Source organism: Chrysemys picta, chromosome 1 (assembly GCF_011386835.1).
Source record: "Chrysemys picta bellii isolate R12L10 chromosome 1, ASM1138683v2, whole genome shotgun sequence".
Classification (NCBI taxonomy): Eukaryota; Metazoa; Chordata; order Testudines; family Emydidae; genus Chrysemys; species Chrysemys picta.
In genome coordinates this window covers 167,869,406-167,890,259 of record NC_088791.1, presented here as the reverse complement: position 1 = coordinate 167,890,259, position 20,854 = coordinate 167,869,406, and the positions used below count along the sequence as shown (strand labels likewise).

Here is a 20,854-nt window from a genome sequence, read left to right as displayed (position 1 = left end):
CCAATGGAATACCAATTTTCAAAGAATTAGAATACAATAAAATGAATAAAGTATAAAATACAGTAGTACAGTATACAGGTATTCACCAATCCAATCGGTAGTAGTACTGCACTGCAGAGTGGTTGGTTTCTTGAAGCACTTAGGTGTATACAGGTAAAGTTTTCTATACAGTAGGTGATCTTATGACACTACATATCACTATGGGCAGTGCATGGTGTACACCCAGATCACTAAAAAACACTTAACACTAAAACTCTACTGAACATAATTTAATCTTTTTTTGGTGATTCAGAAGGCACTTCAGGATCTTGCAGTGCCTCAGGGTCATCATTATTAACATCAATTATCATTGTAGATGTAGAAAGTGTAGGAGATTGGGCTGAATCTGTAATGACCCTATGACACACCCTGGAAGCTGCTTTTTTGAATAAATCCCTGATATCAGCTTGCTTACTTGACTTCCGCCTCTTTTGCATAAAAGTAGAGTGCAGAATGTGCAATTGCAGAACCTCCTGGGCAGTATATTAATCCTGGTTACTAGATTGAAGATTTGTATTGGGGAATATCAGAAATGCCAGTTAATAGAGCTTTCCGGTTGATAAAGTGCTGGAGAACACAGCTTTTACTGTAATATTGCTCTTCTGGGGTTTTAGTAACTGTACTCCGAGGAGTTTCAGGGTGAGGACAAATAGATTTTTGTAAAGGCCACACTTGTATTTTCTGGTTTGGGGGTAGGGGTTTTCCTCTTCATTTCAGCATACAATTTTGCTTTGCATTTGGCCATTATACCCATTCGTTATCATGTCTGCAAAGCCTAATGTACTCCAAAGGTGCTATATAAATAACATTACAATGGTTCTATATAAAAACATTAACATGGTTACATCAAAGACATTAATATGGCATAAAATCAAATTTCCTATTTCAGTATCACAGTACAGCACATGATTCTGGTCTCTTTCCAGAATCTTGCCTGCAAGAGTGGTACATGCCTGATGTTTCAGAGAAAGCTGTAACATCTTTTTTTCCCCCTTAATAACACTGGTCTACAATTTTTGAGAAGTTGTCTGCTTCAGAGATAAAATGTGCTATTTATTATGTATTTTGATGTGCTGAATTCAAATATGACAATTAAAACAACTGATTGGCTACTGTTTCTAAGATATTTAAGTTTTTACATTTTATGTCTCTGTATATTGTGTAGATAGTAGAGTTTTAATCATAAATTGTAAACCTAGGTCTTTTCATGTGTTTATGGTTGCTTTACATGGTAATATTTCACCTGTCCTGTTTATGTAACACTTTAAAAGTGTTATATAAATAAAATTTATTATGAAACAAAAGGCAAAAAATTATTATGTACATAGTTTAGTCCTATTCAGTGGCTTGTCTCTTGTATCCATTAAATGGAGCATCTCTTGTCACTGTCCAGGAATAGTCTGCAAGCATTGATGGGCTCCATTTTCCCTGATAGCGTTTCTCCATTGTTGCAATGTCCTGGTGAAATCGCTCGCCGTGCTCGTTGCTCACTGCTCCGCAGTTCGGTGGGAAAAAATCTAGATGAGAGTGCAAAAAATGTATCTTTAGTGACATGTTGCAACCAAGGCTTTTGTATGCCTTGAGGAGGTTTTCCACCAACAACCTGTAGTTGTCTGCCTTGTTGTTTCTGAGAAAATTTATTGCCACTAACTGGAAGGCTTTCCATGCCGTCTTTTCCTTTCCACGCAGTGCATGGTCAAATGCATCATCTCGAAGAAGTTCACGAATCTGAGGACCAACAAAGACCCCTTCCTTTATCTTAGCTTCACTTAACCTTGGAAATTTTCTACGGAGGTACTTGAAAGCTGCTTGCGTTTTGTCAATGGCCTTGACAAAGTTCTTCATCAGACCCAGCTTGATGTGTAAGGGTGGTAACAAAATCTTCCTTGATTCAACAAGTGGTGGATGCTGAACACTTTTCCTCCCAGGCTCCAATGACTGTCGGAGTGGCCAATCTTTCTTGATGTAGTGGGAATCTCTTGCACGACTATCCCATCTGCAGAGAAAACAGCAGTACTTTGTGTATCCAGTCTACAGACCAAGCAAGAGAGCAACAACCTTCAAATCACCACAAAGCTGCCACTGATGTTGGTCATAGTTTATGCACCTCAAAAGTTCTTTCATGTTGTCATAGGTTTCCTTCATATGGACTGCATGACCAACTGGAATTGATGGCAAAACATTGCTATTATGCAGTAAAACAGCTTTAAGACTCGTCTTCGATGAATCAATGAACAGTCTCCATTCATCTGGATCGTGAACGATGTTGAGGGCTGCCATCACACCATCAACGTTGTTGCAGGCTATAATATTACCTTCCATGAAGAAGAATGGGACAAGATCCTTTTGACGGTCACGGAACATGGAAACCCTAACATCACCTGTCAGGAGATTCCACTGCTGTAGTCTGGAGCCCAACAGCTCTGCCTTACTCTTGGGTAGTTCCAAATCCTTGACAAGGTCATTCAGTTCACCTTGTGTTATGAGGTGTGGTTTAGAGGAGGAGGATAGGAGAAAATGTGGGTCCTGTGACACTCATGGTTCAGGACCAGAAGTTTCATCCTCTTCCTCTTCCTTGTCTGACTCAAGTGAGAATGATTCTGGTGCATCAGGAACCGGCAGTCCTTCTCCGTGGGGTACTGGGCGTATAGCTGATGGAATGTTTGGATAATGCACAGTCCACTTTTTCTTCTTTGACATACCTTTCCCAACTGGAGGCACCATGCAGAAGTAACAATTGCTGGTATGATCTGTTGGCTCTCTCCAAATCACTGGCACTGCAAAAGGCATAGATTTCCTTTTCCTGTTCAACCACTGGCGAAGATTTGTTGCACAAGTGTTGGGGCCCACCTCTTGTCCTGATCTCCAATTTTGCAGCCAAAATAAACGGGATAGGCTTTCTTAACCATAGTGGTTAAACTGCACTTTTGTGATGCAAAAGTCATTTCACCACAAACATAGCAGAAGTTATCTGCACTGTCCACACAAGTACGAGGCATCTCTGCTCACTTTGGCTAAACAGAAATGTGTCCCCTTGCAAAATCAAACACTGACAAATAAGACAGCACGTCACTGTATGATTTCTAGAGCTGATATAGGGCAATGTGTTCACTAGAGTGATGTAAGCTTCGTTATGATTGCATCATCCATGACGTCTAGGAATAACATGATGCAATTCATATCATGTATGACGCAATACCAGCTTCAGATTGCATCATTCATCGTTTTGCCTAAAAAGCAAGTACTGTCCAAACCCAGTCATAGATTTATTCGTAGATCCAGTCAAAGATGTATTTTAGTCATTTCTGGTTTAAATTGAGATCCCTTCCCTTTATAACTCACTTATCCTCTGCCATTCCCAAGTCAAGGGTCGTATATACTGACCCAATAGCATAGCTTGAAAACTAGAGCCAGTCAACAATTTTAAGCATCATTTTCGTTCTCAGTGACCCAGAATTAGTAAAGTTTGACTACATTTATTTCAGAAGCATTTTGGCTGTAGAGCAGTGTAAGCTAAAGATGTTAATAAAATAAGTTAAAAATCAGGCAACAAAATAAACTGTCAGAAGCCTAATTTAGGTAACTGTCAATCTTGGGACAATTCACAATTATTTTTATGAAAATCTACAGCAAGGATTTAAGTCTGTACCTAAATCTGCTGCCATTTACACCAGAGTAATATTGTTGACTTATTAGAGCTATTCCTGACTTATATTAGTGTAAGTGAGAGCAGAACTGGGCCTTGTCTTTGAGTTGCAATGTTTCTTGAAAGTTGCACCACTCACACTTGTGAATACCACTGCTCTTTTTGCCAAATCCCCTGAGCATATTCTAGCCTTTTTTTTCCTTTTAAATTCCTTTTAAAGAGGATTCCTGTGCCAAGTTGCTCAGTAACACTGTATTGTCTTCAGAGTATAATCTACCAATGAGTTTGTGTAAATATAATGCTTACAACTTAATATCCTTGCTAAAATTTTGATGGCCAATCTGTGGAATGAGCCAATATGTTTCCTGCAGTTGAATTAATCTCTTAATAGATTATAGTATTTATCTTTCTAATTCAGAGTCAGATTTTTTTATTGTTGATAAATAAAACAAGTGCCAGCTCAAGTCATAATAGGGAAGCAACATGGGAAAAGTTATGTAATAGGTCCTTGAGAATCCCTGGAATCTGTGGATTTTCCAGGCCTCATTGGTTTGTTTACCAAATAAGATAAACAGTGTAACTTGTTTTTCAATCCGAGTAGTTTCAATTGTTGGGCTTTTCTCAATTCTAGCTTTAATAAAACAGCATAACTGTGCACAGAACTGCAGGCTCAGAACTTCTCAGACTGAAAAACAAGAAGCCCAGATATTTACAAAGTAAAAATATAACTCCCTTTTCCTGTCCTATGCTTTATGACTTTCTCCTCAGGGCTCTTTTCTCCTTTCCATTCATTGGTTTGTGCTTCTTAGAAAAGGAAAAGGAAATACTATTATCTCCTGAGTTTGGCAGGTTGAGATGCAGATACCTGAAAACTCCTAGATGTTTCTCAAAGCATGAAGGTACCAATTACCACAAACTTTTATTCTGTAGTGAGGCCTACTCTTCAAACTGGGGTGTGCAAATGTGCACAGAATGGATGTGAGGAAAAGCAGATCCCAGTTTGTACTTACATATGTGCACATCTACATCTGGAGTGAGGGAAGTGTGTGTGCACCTTTGCCCAAATAGGCTTGAAGATTTTGGGTTCAGACTTCTGACAAGAATACCACTTATGTGGTTCTCATTTCTCTTTCTAATCTTAAAAACAATGCAATTTTATTTAGTCTAATATTCTCTGTTCTTTGCTAATCCTGTAGCTAGAAATGTATACTGTGTAATTTGGCCTCAGGTTGTTGCTAAATCAGACCACAAAAAATGTAATCACAATGACATTTGTTATAATTGTATTATATCAACAATATCATGGCAGTCTATACATCAAAACACATCAAAGAGGCCATTCATTTAACAGTGTTTATAAACCTCACTAATGTGGCATCATGAGATATGCATATCTGTTTTTTTCTACTGTTCTCAAATCTGACATAAAACAAGACAAATCAAAACATAAACAGATCAGTACAAAACAAAACTAACACTTCAACCTAATGATTGTATATGGGATAAATAAAGTGAGAACAAGTTTCCAAGTTTAAAAAATATAAAGATATTTCAATATATAACATGCTGCTCTGTAGAGTTTTATTTGGTTGATGTTCTAAGCAAGACCTACTTTCTCATAGTACTTGATCTCGTAGTCCAGAATGGCTCCATTGGGAAAGTCAGGCTCTTGCCATGAGAGGGCAATGCTGTTTTGGGAAGCCCAGTCCTTCCTTACCATACCTATCAAGGAGGGTGCTGAAAGGGAAAAGGATAACTAAGGATTAAAGAGAAAGCACAATGTTTAATCTCTTTTTGACTTTACTTTCTTAGGATACTGACAAGTGGTGACCTGTAGGCAGAAGAGCATGACAGATGGAAATTCTCAGCCCAACTCTATAACCTGGAGTTAATGTTGAAAGTACATATCAGTAATTTCATTGTTAAAGTGTGGGTGTACTTTTGAGAAGTGACTGAGAAATGACAACACCTTATTCAAAAGATCTGCTCTGAGTGATACCTGTTGACTTTATAGAAAAAAAAATTATTGTTTTATTCTTATTAGTACTACAGAACCAACAAAATTTACAGAAGTGCTAGATTCTGTCCCTTCTTCAGCTACATCAACAGAACTGTTATATTCAAATCAATTGCACCTGTATACATTTATTGACTATGTCACAAGCACATAATCTGAAGGCAGTTGGGTTGCACTGGTATCACTAAGATATAAGAGAAATATAAATTAAGAGTAATCTGAATTGAATTAACCAGATTTCTTCATAATAAATAAGTAAATTTTATATTTAATTTATAAATTGGGTCAAATTTATTTTTGGGTCAAAAGAAATTAACAATTTAAAATTCAATTAATTCCTGTTTTTGTTAGCAAAATTTAAAAAACCCCCAAACCAACCTAGTACATTTTAGTAGGTAACTGAGATTATGTCATCCACAGAATGAACAAGCATATTATAATACACTCATTTTATGCATTTTTCCTCCCTATGACTAGAACACAAGTGAATCTACGTTTCTATTGGGGATTATATTTTTTGTTCTACAATAAATTGTGTGTAGAATATAAAGATTTTACCCATTTATTGACTTGCAGAAAAAAGATATTGTAAGAAATAGTCTGCACAAAACTCAAATGCAGTAAAATTCATAAGATAAAATGTATTTGTAAATCAATTAAACATTCATTTAGCAAAACATTATTAGAACATCAGAGTTGTCTAAAGCACTTTTGAAAGTGAGAAAACTCACAATTAATGTTCCATATGCAATGTGAACACTATCCTTTAGACACACCAATCCTCTCATATTGTGGATACTAATTATAGCTTTAAGGTCTTTAACTTATAGTTGTCCTTCCCCTGGTAGAGGGAGAGTTCAGGCCAGTATTGAGAGGAAATGTATGGTCAATGAGGTTTTGCAGCCCATTATATATGGTGAATGCAGCAAAATTTGACTTGCCCTGTATATCTAGGGTGAGTTCACTGACCAATGGGTGAATGGAGTACAGTACAGTGTCATTACGTATTTGATGTGTAAAATATACAATATTTTTTTTCTTGACTGTATTGGGAAAGCAGGAATCAGGATTGTGATATTTTCCCCCTCCCAAAATATAAATCTTTTTTTTTCTAGGGAGAGGGAGGAAGGGAAAACAACTGTAAAAAATGGAAGCCAGGGAAACACAACAAAGAAGTTATGATATGAAACATAACACATACTATGTGATTCATTTTGTAAGCATATTTATTCCTCAGCCACAATGGCATAAATGTCATCCACATGAAAAGCTTGCAGTTCTGTAAGTAAAACACAAACACAATTGAGAACTCACTTTGCTAACTAGTTGGTCCTACTACTCCCCTATATTAGGGCTACCATATGTCCGGATTTCCCCGGACATGTCCGGCTTTTCCATCTATAAATAGCCGTCCAGGGGGGATTTCTAAAGATGTCCGGGATTTCCGCCCGGTTGGCTATTTATAGATCGAAAAGCGGCGCTGCTCGGCAGCCAAAGCCCCTTCTCAGTTCCCCCCATCCCCTGCAGCCTTAGCACGCCCCTGGCCCCGCAGCTGTCTTCCCCCTCCTCCCCTTCCCTAAACGCTCTGCCCCCCTGCTCCTCCCCCTCCCCTGCTTCCCGCGAATCAGATCTTCGTGGGAAGTCTGAAAAGAAGCAGGGGCAGCAGCAGGTAAGCTGGGGCGGGGGGATGCGAGGAGGAGGGCTCCGGGGAGGCGCAACGCGGTCCGGCCCCAGCGGCTCCTGCCCAGCCCGGTTCGGGCCCCGGGGCACTAGCCCCAGTTCCGGCCGAGTGCACCGGCCCGGCCCCGGCCCCAGCGGCTCTGGTTCTGGCCGAGCGCGCCGGCCCTGACCCCAGCGCCTCCGGCCCGGCTCCAGCCCCAGGGCCGCCGGCCCGGCCCAGGCCGAGCACCTCCGGCCTGGCCTCAAACCCCGCAACTCCGGCCGGAGCGCAGCCCGATTCCTGGGCTCTTGTTAAAGCCGGCCCTGGTCGGGGGACAGGGAGTGGGGAGTTGGATGGATCGGGAGTTCGGGGGGGCTCTCAGAGGGGCAGGGGTGTGGAGTGGGGTCGAGGCAGGCAGAGAGCAGAGGGGGTGGGATGGGTCAGGACTTCTGAGGGTCCTGTCAGTGGGCAGGGAGCAGCTGGATAGGGCATGGGAGTCCCGGGGGTCTGTCTGGGGGCGGGGGTGTGAATATGGGGTGGGGGTGTGGATAAGGGTCGGGGCAGTCAGGGGACAGGTAGGGTCCTAGGCGGGCAGTTAGTGGCAGGGGTCCCAGGAGGGGGTAGTCAGGGGACAAGGAGCAGGGGGGAGTTGGGGGTTCTGAGGGGGGCAGTCAGGGGGTGGGAGGGAGTGATTGGGGGCGGGGCAGGGGAGAGGCGGGGCTAGAGCGGGGCTCCTCCCCCCCGTGTCCTCTTTTTTGACTGTGCAAATGTGGTAACCCTACCTATATACCAACAACACTTTTGTCAACTTCTTTCTTTTGGTGCCTAGGTCTCTATTTTCAAATATGACCCAAACTGGGCATCCAACATCACCAAATGCCTTAAAAATGCGTTTTTCAGAAAGCACTGAGTATCCACTCTCTGAAAACCAGGGCCCTTTAAATTGTCCCAGATTGGACAACCAACAACTTAAGCACACAAAATAACTAGTCTCTATTAAAATGTAGGCCCTAGATTATTGCGAGTTTTGACCGAACCAATTCTTATGTGCTAAAATCATACTCTACTGATGGTGAGTTGGCTAGACAGAAGGACAGAGTCTTTTGAAATGTTCTATTCTTCAACTTCAATTAATCATCAAGAAACTGATTTTCTGCAGTTTTTGAAATATGACTGAATTATTTATCTCGCTATTTAACAATTCCAATTCAATATATCGAAGAAAAATGATCTGTTTTAATTATTTCAGTCCAATCAATTTAGGTACGTTAACCAATAATAAACTGTTTGCAGTATTGATCAGCAGCTTTCACATATACTACTGTGAAAATGAGAAACAACCACATAATGAATTAAACACTCTGAAAACTAAAACTAAAATGAGCAGGCCAGCTCTACATAAAACCGCATTTTCAGATTTTCTGCACACTTTCCATCGAATGCTAGATTCTACTGAATAAGCCTCCTAATAATTTATAACTTTACGCACCCATCTCTCCAATATCCAATGGCAGTTAATTCCATCCATACTCCCCTCAGTCATTCATGGTTCTACCCATCATATCTCACTTCTAGGTTTCGTGACAGATCTATAACTTTGTTTTTCCTCCTCTAATTGGCCTAGTAGAAATAACAATTTTTTATCACTTTCCCTTTTTAGTTTTGGAAAGAGAGTGTCTCATTAACAGACTGAAACAAGAGTCTATTTCTAGTAACAAACTTTCAAGTATGTTTACTTTTCATGTAAATACTTTAGTGACATTAAAAAAGTAAAAATAATCAACAAACTCCAGAATAAAAACAAAGCAAAACCCAGTGGGGTTGGGGTTTTTTTTCCCTCGGAGAAAGGAAGCTTTCTCTATATACATCTTTATCTATCTATGTCTAAATATCTATATCTATATAAATAGAGTGAAAAGACCTGTTAGGTCACATACGGTGTCCATTTCTCTGCCTGTGAAGAATTATTCTCCACAGTTCAAAAATGCAGTCTCCTCTGATATATGAAAAGCATGCAAAATGTCATGCTGAAACTAGACTTTTTAAAATTGTGTGAAGCAGGGTGATCAAAAGTGGGTTTAGAAAGGAAACTATCTTAAACCTTTATCTATGAAGTCTCAGCCATGACTCCATGATACTTTTACCTTGCACAGGGCAATGCAAGCAAGAAGCAAGCAAACAAAACCTATCAAGCTATTATGCTGATAATAGAAGGCTTATAAGAATATTCATTAAACAAGTGCTTTAAAAATACACAGTATAAAACATTAACACAATATAAGCCTAATTTTTTCCCTAGAGTTAGACATATAAATCCCTTGATGAAAATGACAATTGTGTACGTGTATTTAAGTGTACAACTTGACCCCAATACAATTATTTTTAAGGTAAGATCAACACCCCCAGCTGTTATATTGCAACAAGGAAGCAGCAGCCTGAAATGAACAGGGACTATATAGAGGAAAACATGCCAACAAACACTATTGTGATGAGGCCATCCTCGTCTTTTGCTATCATACTTTTCTCTATGTGCCTCTCAAATTGTGAGCAAAACATCTTTTAACATACAACATATGGTTGATTATTATTTGGTGTCTACTTTCTAAACTCACGCAGCAATTTGTGTTGCTTTTCAACCTGAGTTCACTGCAGTAACTATTATGCTTCATCCAATGAGTGTCAAATCACAGCCTTGGCTGAAGAGATTATCATCTCAAATGTTCCATGTGTGAAGTAGTCTATCCCGTCTCTCTTTGAAATAACTCGGTAGCAAAATAAGAAAACAAAGTGCCTTCAGCTCCCTCCCAAGCCAGTTCTTGTCCTGACTTGCAATGTTGAAAATTCTATACCTTGGACAATGGAGCTTGTACATTATTGATCTGGATCACTGCTAGCATTGTGCCTTGTAAATCAAAATGTATTTAAGATGCATACTGCTGTGGTACTTTATTCCTGAGTTAGGGTGTTGAGCATCAAAAAATTTTATCCCTCAAATCACTACATTTAGCGAAACAAACAAGTAGGCCATTAACTGTTTCTGATAAGTTCAGAGAGAGATGACACTGCAATTTGTCATATAAAGGTTCTTTCCGTATTTCAGGGGACACAATGACTTAGACAAGAAAGAGAACTCACAGTTATAAATTCATTCTACCAAAAAAAAAAAAAAAAAAAAGAACAAACCAAAGCAAGTGATAAAACAATGTGTTCAGTTCAATTATGATTTCTTTAGTTCTCAACAAAAAATAACACTTTCTACAAGAGATTCATCTACTTCTTGTAGGGGCTGCTCATTTCTAGAAAAGCTAAACCAGAAGTTGATTAAACCCCAAAGTAATAGGTGGATCTTGTCTATTTATCAAAGATAATTCTTCACAACTTGAAAATTTAAGGGCAGGTGAATCCTGTATGTCATTTATAACCTGTTTTGTTTATCTCTAATGAGTCAAAGGTAAATTATTTTTGCTAGTCTTTTGAAATTCAGTACTGTGGGAGAGTTTTTAATTCAGTTACCTGATGAAGCCATGTAAATGAATTTGCTTAACATCTTAACATGTCTTTTAACCCACCATTTAATGGCTGCATCTTCTTGCCTCTGGTACTGGGCTGAAGGATGCTTTCCAGATCTTGGACTCATTACTGTTCTTTGCTTTGTATGGAAGCTTCTTTGTGCCATCTGGTCTCTGTATTTCCCTGTTTCTTGAATTGCAGCGAGTCATCTTCTATGTTGCTAGATTTTTTTTTCTTTCTGTATTCATTTCTTCATAATTTCCCTTTTGCACTGTGTTAATGAGTATTTGTTCTTTATTTCAGAGCGAATTTATTTTGTTGTAAAATGCATTATTTTTAAGGTTTTTTAATCCACTTTCTTATGGAGTACATGGAAGATGGAGAATATTCCTTTAATGGATTTGTTTGTAAGATAATTGGGGCTTGCCACCTCTCCATTGACTCATCTCCTTATGGTTTGTTTCAGTTACCTATGACCCTCTCCCTTGGGTATAGATAACTCAGATCTCTAAAGCTTTATTTTTCCCTTCAGTCAATTTTTTTTTTATTTTCCAGTTTTCTGTTCCGCAATGTTTAAGAGTATGTAAAGAGTTCTTTTGAATCGATATAAACATGCATAATATCTAGAAAAGTCTCTTTGGCTTTTTTAAATATAGTATTTTTAAAGTTTGTTATAATAATCTTTGCAAAGTAGTTTCTTCTAGTAACCCTTCATAACTCTTACATATTACAAAATTCAATGGGGAACTTGCATCAGTACAAACAATTTCTAAGTTCATCTGCATACAGTATATCATCTCTCTATTTATGTGTGTGTGTGTGTGTGTATATATATATATATATATATGTATGATCAAGTAGCGGGGGAGCTGGAAGTCACCCTTATATTTAAGTTGCCTGACACTTTCCATTATAAAAGATTCTTACCACATTTTCAGAAACTAACATTTCTATTGTATTGTATTGCAGCAGGCCTTTCAAATTCACAGGGGGAAAACCCTGGGGCCAGAGATGTGCCTTTTGATCATCCCATGATACTTGATTCAGGTCTGGCTAAGTTATAAGGTGCTGAAAATCACCATTTCCCATCTTTGGCCTGCACTGCTGAGCATAATTGTAGCATCTTTCCAAAATTCCTGAACATTCTCAAGCTGGGCTTCTAATGTCCCGTAACAGCAGGAGCAGCATACATTGCATAGGGAATCAGAGGGAACAGAAAGCCTCGCTGCTGATGGAGCAGTTGTAGGAGCAAGGGGGAAAGTAAAGAGAGGTGTGCCAGGCCCCTCACTGACCAGGCTGAAGACCAGGCACGTCGCTCCAATGGAGTCCTGACCCCCTGTGGGTGAAATACATGAGGAAGGAAACCCGCACACTTCTCAGGGGCAAGACAAGAGATCCAGGAGCAAATACAAATAAGAAATAAATGGGAATCAAGAAAATCTGAGTTCTTGACTCACTTCTGATAGATGTTGATAATTATATATGCATTATATATTTTAAACAACATCCTACACCTCACTGGGAGATCACGCAAGCTGGGAATAAAGCCCAGTTCTCTAATTGGGCAGCCCAATCCCATATATTTAGTCACACTACCTCTCAGGAAGAACCTATTGTATCTCTGTCCTTGTCTAAACTCTCAGTATAGTAGGGTTTCTGAGTGAATTTGACATGAATAGGTAACACACCCTGTTACGCTGCATCCTCTAGTTCAGGGGCCTCAAACTCAATATATCTTAGGGCCAGTGCCAGTCCTCAAATCCTCCCAGTGAGCCAATAATGTCACTGAAGATGGTGTTCAGAAAAGAAAACGTTTATATTGTTTTTTATTTTGAATTTCTTAGAAATAATAAAACTGTCATACATCTTTATACAATTCTTCGCCTGCCAGAGAGTTTTTAGTGTTTGCCAGACATATGGCAATACTTCAGTTCTGTCAGTTTGTTGATGTTTGGCCTCAGTGACTGAGCAGTTGAAACCTTCGGGATTGCAGCAAGATGTGCATCAGATAGTTGTGTTCGTTCCACTTTCCCACACTCCATGCTCTGCTGACAGCAGGACCTTGCTGGGCTGGGCCATCTTGGGCACAAAAGCAGCTGAGAAGGAGGCACAGTCATGGTCTGCCCACTGGTCAGATGCAGGGGGGGAGGCGCATGGCTACTACCCTGCAGCAGACAGAGCCAGCAGCATGGCTGCATCTCTCCTGCCCTCTCCTCTCCTGCCCTCCCCCCTCGGCTGGCAGCCATGAGGGCCGGATGAAATAATTTTTAAAAAAGTTTCCATGGGCCGCAGCAGGGAGGTTCTTGGGTTGCAGATGGCCTGCGGGCCTGGATTTTGAGAATCCTGCTCTTAGGGTTACCATATTTCCACAATGAAAAAAAAGGACACTGGGGTGGGGGAGCCCCGCCCTAGCCCCGCCCCCATCCACTCCCTCCCACTTCCCACCCCCTGACTACCCCCCCAGAACCCCCAACCCCCCCCGCTTCTTGTCCCCTGACTGCCCCCTCCTGAGAACCCCCGACCCTAACTGCCCCTCTAGGACCCTACCTGTCCCCTGACTGCCCCAACCCTTATCCCACGGGTGGCAGGTTTGTATAAATTTTGGTGGTGCCCAGAACCCGCCCCCCCCACCTAAGGCTCTGGGAGAGGGGTTGGGTGGGGGGAGGAGGTCTGGGGTGTAGGTCCTGGACTGGGGATTAGGGTGCAGGAGGGGTGCAGGGTGCAGGCTCTGGGATAGAGTTTGGGTGCTGGGTGCAGGCTCCAGGCTGGGGCAGGGGGTGGGTGTGCAGGAGGGGGTGAGGGGTGCAGGCTCTGGATGGAGTTTGGGGGTGGGAGGCAGTGCAAAGGGAGGGGGTGCAGGCTTTGGGAGGGAGTTTGAGGGCAGGAGGGGGTGTGTGGGAAGGGGAGGGAGTTTGGGAGGGAGTTTGGGGATAGGAGGGGGTGCAGGGGTGAGGGCTGTGGGTCTGAGGATGAGGGATTCATGATGGAGGAGGGGGCTCCGGGATGGAGCAGAGGATTAGGATGCAGGGGGATGAGGGTTGGGGCTGAGGATGAGGGGTTCATGATGCAGGAGGGGGATCAGGGCTGGGGAAGAGGATTAGGGTGCAGGGGGATGAGGGCTGGGGCTAGGGATGAGGGGTTTGCGGCGTTGGAGAGGCTCAGGGCTAGGGTGGAAGGGCAGCCTGCCTTGCCATTAGTGGATGGGGGGCACTAGGACCCTGGGGCAGCAGACAGCAGTTGCTGCCAGGAGGGTGTAGGAATGTGCTACTCGGGCAGCACAAGCAGGCAGGGGAGAGGGGCGCGCTGCTTTCTTTCGGGCAGGGATGGGGGGGCCCGCGGGGAGGGGGCCGCATGTGGGGGGGTGGCAGGTGGAGGCCAGGGCCCGCTCCAGGCAGGGCCAGGGGAGAGACCCAGCTCGAAATATTGCTGGAGCAGGGCCCAGGGCCCTGGATATTGCTGGAGCTCGGGCACCACAAAAGAATATAACCCACCGCCCCCCCCATATTCACACCCCTACCCCCAGACAGGCCCATCCAACCCTTCCCCTGCTCCCTGACTGCCCCCCGGATTCCCCTTACCATGCCCATGCCGGTCAGATGCTGGCTCCACGTGTAGGCAAAACATGCTGCTGGTGGGGCTGTTTGTGTCGTTACACTGGGCTGCAGGCAGCATGGGGGGAGCAGGGGAGGGGCTCTGGCTGCTGGAGGCCAATGGGAGCGGCGCAATCAGGCCCAGCCGCCCAATCAGTCGTGCCGCACTCTGCATGGAAGGGAGGGAGGGAGGAGAGGGGAGGGGGGAAAATCCCGGACCTTTTAACCTTGTTACCAATCCCTCCCGGACGGCTATTTAAAGATGCAAAAGCAGGACATGTCCGGGGAAATATGGACGGATGGTAACCCTACTTGCTCTAGTGGCTGGTTCACAGAGAATAACAGCCTTCTCCTACTGCCTGCTAATATAGTCCTTTATCTCAAGTGGTAAATGTCTGTGCTGCAGACTTCTCCCCTCTGTACCTCCCCGCAAGTAAATTAGATTAAAAAGCCATTACAAAGTATTTAGGTTGCAAAGTGAAGCACCTGAAAGTTAGGAAATGCCAGTATTGAGCTTGCCTGTGTAATCTGAATTCTGGCCCTTAGTGTAATATGTGTTACGTTATGGTCTTCATTGTATGATATGCTATTTTTTCCTCAGGACCCCTGCCTCATTCAGTGCACAAGATGGACTGTGCTCAGTGAATAACAGAGCTATTCTATTTTCCTTTTTATTTTTTTAATGATATACAAGCTAAAATGCTTTCCCTGCCTAGTGGGGAAAGGACCTTGGTAAGCCCTACTGGTGGAGGCAATCAGTTTGTTTCTCAATTCCTCCCCACCTTCAGTTCAAGGAGGATCTTGAGGATGGCATACTAAGCAGACTTTTCTCCACTTTGGAGCCTGGCAGATGTGAATCCTCCTGGTTCCTCATTAGCTCCCGCCAGCCTTTCCTACATAGCATCTCTGGTGGCAGGAGCCACTGTGAGTACAAAGCATTACATTGTCATAGTCTGTGCCAAGACCAGGTATGAGGCCAGTTTTATAGAATGGGAAAGGGGGACATGCTTTAACATGAAGCAAAGATAATGGTTTCCTTTTGTTGGGGACCAATTCCTTGGAGGGGTGGTTATGGGGACTAATCTGAGTGGCCTTTGGCTTTAAGTCTCTTGTGGCCAGAGAGAGAGAAAAAAAGATTTTATTGCTAAGTATAGAATGTTTTTGGTTATTGATATCATATATGTTATGTTTATGGAATAAGTTAAAAGTTGCAGACATTCATTTTACCCGGGAAATTGAGTGTACAGTCCTTATTTTCAACCAAGTGTTGTAGAGAATAATTTAAACACATCTATGTGTAAAAACCATCTAGTAGATGTGATAGGAACCTGGACAAAAAACATAAAATAAGTACTGCTCTTTTGGGTGATATTTTTTTCCCTTAATCGCAATACAAGAAAGGGCTATTTGTATTTTCAGATCATCTTCTGTAAAGTACTGATAATATTAGACTGAAAAACAACAACTGGTCTAGATGAGAACTTGTGTTGGTAGAGTAAAAAAATAGGAATTTCTGGTTCCTTGAAAAACAGCTTTTACATCTGGATACCTAAAATTACAGATGAATAAATGGTACCATAAAAAATGTGACCTATAACTGAATGTGACCTATAACTGCTAACTATAAATCATGACATCCTGCAACCCTGAATATTTTTCTGGACAGAAATAAAAATCGTGTACCTTTTCTGTTACTAGAAAACACAGTTATCTGTGTATGATACATCTTAACCTAGATTTCTGTAACTGGATTAGAATGTATGAAATTTGACACTAAGTAAAGTGTTATTTCATACATGGCAATACATGGAGTTGGAGGTTGTATTCATAGTCGAGCACTTGGGAAAAAACATTATGGTGCACCGCAGGAAAACTATTGATTTTACTTCTGATTCTGAACAGTCTGTGAGGAAAAAGTAATGAGCAATAAAAAGATGTTTTCTAAAGGGAGACATTTCATCTTAGCAACAGAACTGGAAGTATTGAAACCACATTTCCTCATCAACAGTGCAGTGTTCAGTATAATTAACATTCGAACTATATGTACATTAAATACCACTAGTAGTTCTATGGGACAGTTGCATTTTTTTTTAAATCTTTGCTTTTGCTTGTGAGTCCATTTGTTTTGATCCTTCATTGTAGAAACAGAGGAAGGAAGGAAGATTGTCTCAGAGCTGGGCTTTATTTCTAGCTCTGCTGTGGAGTTCCTGTATGACCTTGATAAGTTATTTAATATTTGTGCCTTGGTTCCCCAAATCTAAGATGGGGATAATACTTTAATGTTAGTTGGGTATGGTGAGGATACATTCATTAATGTTTGTGAAGGGCCTGCATATTATGAGTGATGGGGGTTATGTAAGTAGATAGTCTAGTAAAGATTTAGTTTTTATTAAACTGCTCTTCATAAACAACAGCTCTTTATATATTTTAAAGAATACAGCATGGCATCACCAGAACTGAAACATCTTTTGGTTTACACTGAATTAAATGAGGATTATTTTTCTTATTATAGAAGGCACTTTCCAATTAAGTGCATTGACTAGATAAGATATTTGATTAATCATATTAGAGAGTCTCTTATCTCGATAAACACTTCAGTGGTAATTCACAATTATAGTGGCTGGGGGATATGCTAGTACTGACCTCGGAGTTCAAAGCTGAACTTGAAGGTTTACTGACACAGTAACTCCCTCCTTTCATGTATTTATACCTGCTCCGGTATTTTCCACTCCATGCATCTGATGAAGTGGGTTCTAGTCCACAAAAGCATATGCCTAAATAAATGTGTTAGTGTCTAAGGCGCCACAAGGACTCCTCGTTGTTTTTGCTGACATAGCACTACAGCTATCAAATTAACACATTTGGGATCAAAATCAATGTTTTGCTTTATTTTCTAATACTACTTGCATAAAAGTCAGCATGCTAAAGACAACATTACAGTGTGTTCGCAAGCCGTGCTTCATTAATTGAAAAATATGCCTCCAGCATGTATGTGGTAATTATGATTCCCCCTCCCCCATTGCAAGTTATTTTTCTCTTGCCATTTTCCTTTGTCCAGAAATGGTGAAGGGAAGCCAGGTCAACATAATTCTACGGTTCAAAAGTGGATTCTGCTGCATTACTCTGGGCAAAGAGTTCTGATAGATTCAAAATTTCTCTCTCATCCAAGCTGAATTGTGAACTTGACCAGTTTTTTCAAACCTCATCAATAAGTAGATCTTTTCTCCCTTTACCTCTTAGGGTCAATAACAGATAAGAGAAAAATTGACTGTATTTTTGCTGTAATTTATACATTATATAATATTGCTACACCTTTGTTTTCTATCATTTATACTGCTGTACATTGTATTGCAAGCAGGAGACTGGCAGCTGCTCATTGCTCTCTGCATCTTACTTGAGGACATAAGCAGGCCCTAATGCTACAAAGCATATTGGGATATAAATTATATAAAAAGACATTGTACAAAATAGGACCAGCCCTGCAGACACTCTGTGTAGATGTTCTCTCCAATCAGAGTTGTGTGTGTGCAGAGCAGCTCCTTTAAAGATGCACTGGACTGTGAACTAATTCGCAGACCTTAAAACAAAACAAGAAAAAGCCAGTTTTATGTATTTTATTTCTGAAAATGCCTAAACAACAGTAACTGGAAAAAATCACATCAATATTTTCCATAAACATATGTTTGAAGTGTTACTGTATATACTCTGCATGTTTGAGATACTCAAAACAAGTTCTATTCAAACAAGCTTAGAGGAGTTGTAACTCTCTGTCATGGGGTTGTGGCTGCCCTGCATCGCCCCCTGCTGGCCAAGTGTGGCACTGCCAGCACTCCCTGCCTCAGTTTCTCTCCCCAGGGTGGATCTCCTTGGCTTACCAGACACCAGTCTGTTCTGGAGATGTGGTTTATCCCTCTAGCCAAGTCACAATCAAGCCTAACCCTTCCAGGGTAGCAAACTGAAAGTCCCAACAAACAAAAAGTTTCCTCTGCCTTTTGGGGGCTTCTCTTCAGCCCACCCTCTAGGTCCTATTCCAGCCTCTTTCTGCGCTATCTTTGAGGGTCTTTATGGATCTGGGATAGAGTGCTTAGCCCCCAGCCTGGTTTGCTGGAGTACCATTCCCAGCCCCTTCTGGGCTCCATTCCTTGCATCCTTCCCTACTCCGGTATAGAGCACTGGGACTGAAGCTTGTTTTCCTGAACTACCCTTTCCCCTTCAGACCCTAGCTTAGGGCCTTCCAGAGAAGCCTACCTGCTCCCTGATCTCACTCTCAGTCCTTCTATAAGATCCAGGCGTCCATTAATCTATCACCTGACATTCCTTAATCCCACCCCTGCAGGCTCGGAAACAACTAATTAATTATGGCACAGGTGTGTCTGACCCCATTTCCCCTGAAATGGACCAGTCACTCCACGATATTCTTCAGGAGCAATACAAAAAGACCCATGCCAAAATAAAAAAGGGCCACACAAAAATATGTCCTAGTAGTAAATTGAAAAAAGCATTGCTTTCAAAACTGATATCTGAAAACAAACCGATTTACAGATTTAGTGCAAAAGGCTCCCCCAACCCACTGCTTCCATTAGTGACACAGCTGGCTCATGCTAGCTGAGAGTGCATGGCAGTGGAAACTGCATCATGTCAGGCTCCTTTTTTTGCTCTTAACCCTAAACCCTGTTGTGACAATCGGTCTATAACTTTGGCCTACTTAGGAGTTTATCAGGGAAAGTAGGTCAAGATATTTTCAATAAAGAATGTTATAAACAGGTGGAAGAAAACCAGACAGAAAAACAGAATTAGTGCAAACAAAAAGGACCTATTGATAAGTCTGAAAGATGATGTTGAGAATGAACTTAATAAATAAAAGAATGTGGGAAGTTAACTATGCCAAATTTGGGCCTGTGGAAATGGATTTAATTGGTGAATGAAATAATGAGGGGATGAACTATGTCCCCCCTTTTGGAGGACTTAAAAGGAGATTTTGAGAAAACATCATGGCTTTCCAGCTCAGCTCATCTTCTTTGACCCCCCACACAGAAGGAACGGACCAGACTAAAGGATTTTCTTCCCAAGAAGAAGGCTAGTAGGCCCTGCTGTTGTTTAAGGAACTTTGTTTTTACTTGAGAGTCCTAAAAGTCACCATATCATGACATCCAGTTCTCAGTCCATCAATGGGGATACAGTGACTCCTCACTTAAAGTCGTCCCGGTTAACGTTATTATGTTTTAAAAAATAAATAAATTAATGGAGATATCCTATCTCTGAGAGCTGGAAGGGACCTTGAAGGTCATTGAGTCCAGCCCCCTGCCCTCACTAGCAGGACCAAGTACTGATTTTGCCCCAGATCCCTAAGTGGCCCCCTCAAGGATTAAACTCACAAGCCTGGGTTTAGCAACCCAATGCTCAAACCACTGAGCTATCCCTCCCCCCAGGATCAATTTAGTTGCTGTCAATTAGGGAACATGCTCATTTAAAGTTGTGCAATGCTCCCTTATAACATCATTTGGCAGCCGCCTGCTTTGTCCACTGCTTGAAGGAAAAGAAGCCGGTTTCAGCTAGCTGGTGGGGGCTCGGGACCAGGGTCGACTGGCAGCCCTCCTATCAGCTTCCTGCTCCCCTAAATTCCCTGTGCAGCAGCCGCCTAGCAGGCTATCAATTGCTGGCAGTTCAGCTATCCCTCCTGCCACTGCCATGTGCTGCTCCTGCCCTCTGCCTTGGAGCTGCTCCCCAAGCCTCCTGCTTGCTGTGCTGGGGGAAGAGGGGGAAGAAGAAGGCTAATGTCAGGGTGTCCCCCTCCCCCTTGCTCCTGCACCTCGCTTACCCCATCTCCATAGAGCAGGGGGGACACATGACAGGGCTCAGGATGGACGGAGCTTCCTGGCAGCAGCTGCATCTCAGCTTGCTGATGAACTTAACAAGGCAGTGTACATAGAGTGGGGTCAGCGTACTTAAAGGTGAAATGCGCATCTCTCTCTCTCACACACACACGGTGTGTGTCTCTGTCTGCCATGCTGCCTCCCTCCCTCTATTCATGCTGCCTTGTAGAGTGTGAGTCTACATTAACAACAATGTGATAACCCTTGAGGGCTCAGCCAAACGCTAGTTCATCATTTAGCAGTAAGGCATTCCCTGGGAAATATCTCGCCCTCTGACTCCACCACCTCAACCAAGCTTCACAATCATCATTGCTGTGTACAGTATTAAATTGTTTGTTTAAAACTTATACTCTGTGTGTGTGTGTGTGAATATATATATATACATATATATATATGTATATGTATAGTCCCCTGGAACCTAACCCCCTATTTACATTAATTCTTATGGGGAAATTGGATTCGCTTAACATCATTTCACTTAAAGTCACATTTTTCAGGAATATAACTACAACATTAAGT

The 20,854-nt window shown here is 41.9% G+C and overlaps 1 protein-coding gene across 6 annotated transcripts in view; it reads right to left on the bottom strand.

Moving 5' to 3' along the window:
- The window catches only part of EPHA6 (EPH receptor A6), an 875,247-nt gene that overhangs the window by 259,631 nt on the left and 594,762 nt on the right, over window positions 1-20,854 (bottom strand). For all 6 annotated transcript variants that reach the window (XR_010599810.1, XM_065589211.1, XM_005283660.5 and 3 more), the window contains exon 6: window positions 5,298-5,422. Coding sequence is in view for 5 of the 6 variants with exons in the window: in XM_065589211.1 (XP_065445283.1) it covers window positions 5,298-5,422 (125 nt within the window). In the remaining variant the exon portion in view is untranslated. The remainder of the gene's footprint in view (window positions 1-5,297; window positions 5,423-20,854) is intronic.